General features: G+C 53.0%; 2 protein-coding genes across 2 annotated transcripts in view; one reads left to right on the top strand and one right to left on the bottom strand.

Annotated features, from left to right (window-relative positions):
* LOC104286918 (mucolipin-1-like) overlaps window positions 1-716 on the bottom strand; it is a 3,925-nt gene extending 3,209 nt beyond the window's left edge. The window contains exon 1 of the mRNA XM_009885562.1: window positions 594-716. Coding sequence (XP_009883864.1) covers window positions 594-716 — 123 coding nt within the window. The remainder of the gene's footprint in view (window positions 1-593) is intronic.
* A 188-nt stretch (window positions 717-904) lies between these two features.
* Window positions 905-5,375, top strand: part of PGLYRP2 (peptidoglycan recognition protein 2) — a 26,264-nt gene continuing 21,793 nt past the window's right edge. Inside the window, exon 1 of the mRNA XM_009885561.1 lies at window positions 905-1,109. Coding sequence (XP_009883863.1) covers window positions 905-1,109 — 205 coding nt within the window. The remainder of the gene's footprint in view (window positions 1,110-5,375) is intronic.

Genomic DNA, 5,375 nt, shown 5'->3' with positions numbered 1-5,375 from the left:
AGCCACGACATGCCACAACACACCACAACATGCCACAACACGCCATGACATGCCACAGCACACCATGCTGCGGCACAACACGCCATGACACACCACAGCACGCCGCCGCATGCCGCAACGTGCCGCAGCGTTCCACAATGCGCCACAAGGCTCCGCGGCGCACTGAAACACGCCACAGCACGCCACGACACTCCACGACACGCCACGACACGCCACAGCATGCCACAGCACGCCACGACATGCCACAGCACGCCGCCGCATGGAACAACACGCCGCAGCATTCCACAACGCGACTCAAGGCTCCACGGTGCACTGAAACACGTCACAGCACGCCACGACATGCCACGACACACTATGACACGCCACAGCATGCCACAACACACCACGACACGCCACAGCACGCCACCGCATGCCGCAACACGCCGCAGCGTTCCACAACGTGCCGCAAGGCTCTGCGGCACACTGAAAGACCCCACAGCACGCCACGACACTCCACGACACGCCACGACATGCCACAACACACCACAACATGCCACAACACGCCATGACATGCCACAGCACACCATGCTGCGGCACAACACGCCATGACACACCACAGCACGCCGCCGCATGCCGCAACGTGCCGCAGCGTTCCACAACGTGCCGCAAGGCTCTGCGGCGCACTGAAACACGCCACAGCACGCCACGACACTCCACGACACGCCACGACACGCCATGACACGCCACAGCACACCACACTGTGGCACAACACGCCACGACATGCCACAGCACGCTGCCTCATGCCACAACACACCGCAGCATTCCACAACGCGCCACAAGGCTCCACGGCGCACTGAAACACGCCACGACCCTCCATGACACGCCACGACATGCCACAACACACCACGACACACCAAAACACGCCATGACACGCCACAGCACGCCATGCCGCGGCACAACACGCCATGACACGCTACAGCACGCCGCCGCATGCCGCAACGTGCCGCAGCGTTCCACAATGCGCCACAAGGCTCCGCGGCGCACTGAAACACGCCACAGGATGCCACGACACGCCACGACACGCCATGACACACCACGACACGCCATGACATGCCACAACACCCCACGACGTGCTGCAACACACCACAACTCTCCACGACATGCCATGACATGTCACAACACACTACAACACACCACAACACTCCACGACATGCCATGACATGCCACAACACGCTACAACACACCACGACATGCTGCAAGACTCCACAACTCTCCACAACATGTCACAACACACTGCAACACACCATAACATGTCACAACATACTACAACACACCACAGCACTCCACAATAGGCTACAACACCCCACAACACACCACAACACTCCGTGACACACCACAACACACTACAACACACCACAACACGCTACAACACTCACACCACAACATGTCACAACACACAACACACCACAACATGCCACAACATGCTACAACACACCACAACACGCTACAACACGCACACCACAACATGTCACAACACCCCACAACATGCCACAACATACTACAACACCCCACAGCACTCCTTGACACACCACAACACGCCACAACATGCTACAACCCCCCCACGACACGCCACAACACGCCACGACACCCCACGACACCCCAGGAGACGCCACAACCCCCCACAACACGCTACAACGCGCCACAACACCCCACAACACGCTACAACGCGCCACAACACCCCACAACACGCCGCAACGCAGCGCCACACGCTACAACACGCCCCAACACGCCACCACACGCGTGTGGCAACCACAGGGGCTTCTCCGAGGCCATTTTGGGGGCCAAACCAGCTCCGGTTGTGCTTTTTTTTCCCTAATGAGGCTGATTTCAGCCCAAATTTGTGCCCGCGGGGGAGGTGCCGGGGGGTGGGGGTGCCCTTTTTTGGGGTACTTTTGCCCTTTTTGGGGGTACTTTTGCCCTTTCGGGGGTGGTTTTGCGCTTTTTGGGGGCGCTTTTGTCCTTTTTGGGGGGTACTTTTGTCCTTTTGGGGCATTTTTGCCCCTTTTTGGGGTGGTTTTGCCTTTTTTGGGGGGTGTTTTTGCCCTTTTTGGGGTCCTTTTGCCTTTTTGGGGTACTTTTGCCAATTTTGGGCGGGTTTGCCCTTTTCTGGGGTGCTTTTGCTCTTTTTTGTGAGTGCTTTTGCCTTTTTTTGGGGTGGTTTTGCCATTTTTGGGGTGCTTTTGTCCTTTTTGGGGGGTACTTTTGCTCATTTTGGGTGTTTTTATCCGGTTTTGTGTGTGCTTTTGCCTTTTTTGGGGTGCTTTTGCCCTTTTCTGGGGTGGTTTTGCCCCTTTTTGTGAGTGTTTTTACCCTTTTTTTGGGACGGTTTTTCCTTTTTTGGGGTGCTTTTGCTCTTTTTTGTGTGTGCTTTTGCCGTTTTTGGGGTGCTTTTGCCCTTTTCTGGGGTGGTTTCGCCCTTTTTTGTGAGTGCTTTTGCCCTTTGGGGGCATTTTTGCCCTTTTCTGGGGTGCTTTTGCCTTTTTTCGGGGTGCTTTTGCCCTTTCTGGGGGTGTTTTTGGCCTTTAGGGGGGTGGTTTTGCCCTTTTTTGGGGTACTTTTGTCCTTTTTGGGGGGTACTTTTGTCCTTTTGGGCCATTTTCGCCCCTTTTTGGAGTGATTTTGGCTTTTGGGGGGATTTTTGCCAATTTGGGGCGGTTTTGCCCTTTTCTGGGGTGCTTTTGCCTTTTTTCGGGGTGCTTTTGCCCTTTTTTGGGGTGTTTTTGGCCTTTAGGGGGGTGGTTTTGCCCTTTTTTGGGGTACTTTTGTCCTTTTTTTGGGGTACTTTTGCCCTTTTGGGCCATTTTCGCCCCTTTTTGGAGTGATTTTGGCTTTTGGGGGGATTTTTGCCAATTTGGGGCGGTTTTGCCCTTTTCTGGGGTGCTTTTGCTCTTTTTTGTGAGTGCTTTTGCCCTTTTTTGGGGTGGTTTTGCCATTTTTGGGGTGTTTTTGTCCTTTTTGGGAGGTACTTTTGCTCGTTTTGGGTGTTTTTATCTGGTTTTGTGTGTGCTTTTAACTTTTTTGGGGTGCTTTTGCCCTTTTCTGGGGTGGTTTTGCCCCTTTTTGTGAGTGTTTTTGCCCTTTTTTGGGACGGTTTTTCCTTTTTTGGGGTGCTTTTGCTCTTTTTTGTGTGTGCTTTTGCCGTTTTTGGGGTGCTTTTGCCCTTTTCTGGGGTGCTTTTGCCCTTTTCTGGGGTGGTTTCGCCCTTTTTTGTGAGTGCTTTTGCCCTTTTGGGGCATTTTGGCCCCTTTCTGGGGTGGTTTTGCCTTTTTCTCGGGGTGCTTTTGCCCTTTCTGGGGGTGATTTTGCCCTTTTTGGGGGCGGTTTTGCCGTTTCTGGGGTGTTTTCACCCCGTTTTGGGTGCTTTCACCCTATTTTGGGCCCTTCCCTTCTGTTTTTGGTGCTTTCACCCTTTCCCTGTGTGCTTGCGCCCTCTTCTGGTGCTTCCACCCTGTTTTGGGGTGATTTCACCCAGTTTTAGGATATTAACCCCGCTATTTTGGGTCCTTTCACCCTGTTTTGGGGTCCTTTCATGCAGTTTTAGGTGCTATCCCCCCTGTTTTGGGTGCTTTCACCCTATTTTGGGTCCTTCCCCTCTATTTTGGGGTGCTTTCACCCTTTCCCTGGGTGCTTGCGCCCTCCTCTGGCTGCTTTCCCCCCTCTTTTGGGTGCTTTCCCCTTGTTTTGGGTGCTTTCACCCACTTTTAGGTGCTATCCCCCTCTGTTTTGGGTGCTTTCACCTTCTTTTGGGTCCTTTCACCCAGTTTTAGCAGCTTTCCCCCCTGTTTTAGGTGCTTTCCCCCTGTTTTGGGTCCTTTCATCCTGTTTTAGGTGCTTTCCCCCTGTTTTGGGTGCTTTCACCCCGTTTTGGGTGCTTTCACCCAGTTTTAGGAGCTTTCCTTCCTGTTTTGGGTGCTTTCACCCTGTTTTGGGTGCTATCCCCCCCCTGTTTGGGGTCCTTTCATCCTGTTTAAGGTGCTTTCCCCTTGTTTTGGGTGCTTTCACCCAGTTTTGGGAGCTTTCCTTCCTGTTTTGGGTGCTTTCACCCTATTTTGGGTCCTTCCCCTCTATTTTGGGGTGCTTTCACCCTTTCCCTGGGTGCTTGCGCCCTCCTCTGGCTGCTTTCCCCCCTCTTTTGGGTGCTTTCCCCTTGTTTTGGCTGCTTTCACCCACTTTTAGGTGCTATCCCCCTCTGTTTTGGGTGCTTTCACCTTCTTTTGGGTCCTTTCACCCAGTTTTAGCAGCTTTCCCCCCTGTTTTAGGTGCTTTCCCCCTGTTTTGGGTCCTTTCATCCTGTTTTAGGTGCTTTCCCCCTGTTTTGGGTGCTTTCACCCCGTTTTGGGTGCTTTCACCCAGTTTTAGGAGCTTTCCTTCCTGTTTTGGGTGCTTTCACCCTGTTTTGGGTGCTATCCCCCCCCTGTTTGGGGTCCTTTCATCCTGTTTAAGGTGCTTTCCCCTTGTTTTGGGTGCTTTCACCCAGTTTTGGGAGCTTTCCTTCCTGTTTTGGGTGCTTTCACCCTATTTTGGGTCCTTCCCCTCTATTTTGGGGTGCTTTCACCCTTTCCCTGGGTGCTTGCTCCCTCCTCTGGCTGCTTTCCCCCCTCTTTTGGGTGCTTTCCCCTTGTTTTGGCTGCTTTCACCCAGTTTTGGGTGCTATCCCCCCCTGTTTTGGGTGCTATCCCCCCTGTTTTGGGTGCTTTCACCCTATTTTGGGTCCTTCCCTTCTGTTTTTGGTGCTTTCACCCTTTCCCTGTGTGCTTGCGCCCTCTTCTGGTGCTTCCACCCTGTTTTGGGGTGATTTCACCCAGTTTTAGGATATTAACCCCGCTATTTTGGGTCCTTTCACCCTGTTTTGGGGTCCTTTCATGCAGTTTTAGGTGCTATCCCCCCTGTTTTGGGTGCTTTCACCCTATTTTGGGTGCTTGCACCTTGGTTTGTGTGCTTTCACCCAGTTTTAGGAGCTTTCCTTCCTGTTTTGGGTGCTTTCACCCTATTTTGGCTCCTTCCCCGCTGTTTTGGGGTGCTTTCACCCTTTCCCTGGGTGCTTGCGCCCTCCTCTGGCTGCTTTCCCCCCTCTTTTGGGTGCTTTCCCCTTGTTTTGGGTGCTTTCACCCACTTTTAGGTGCTATCCCCCTCTGTTTTGGGTGCTTTCACCTTCTTTTGGGTCCTTTCACCCAGTTTTAGCAGCTTTCCCCCCTGTTTTAGGTGCTTTCCCCCTGTTTTGGGTCCTTTCATCCTGTTTTAGGTGCTTTCCCCCTGTTTTGGGTGCTTTCACCCCGTTTTGGGTGCTTTCACCCAGTTTTAGGAGCTTTCCTTCCTGTTTTGGGTGCTTTCACCCT

Source organism: Charadrius vociferus, unplaced genomic scaffold, assembly GCF_000708025.1.
Source record: "Charadrius vociferus isolate BGI_N301 unplaced genomic scaffold, ASM70802v2 scaffold955, whole genome shotgun sequence".
NCBI classification, from domain to species: domain Eukaryota; kingdom Metazoa; phylum Chordata; class Aves; order Charadriiformes; family Charadriidae; genus Charadrius; species Charadrius vociferus.
The sequence above is the reverse complement of the archived record's forward strand: the minus strand, read 5'-3'. Positions and strand labels throughout refer to the sequence as shown.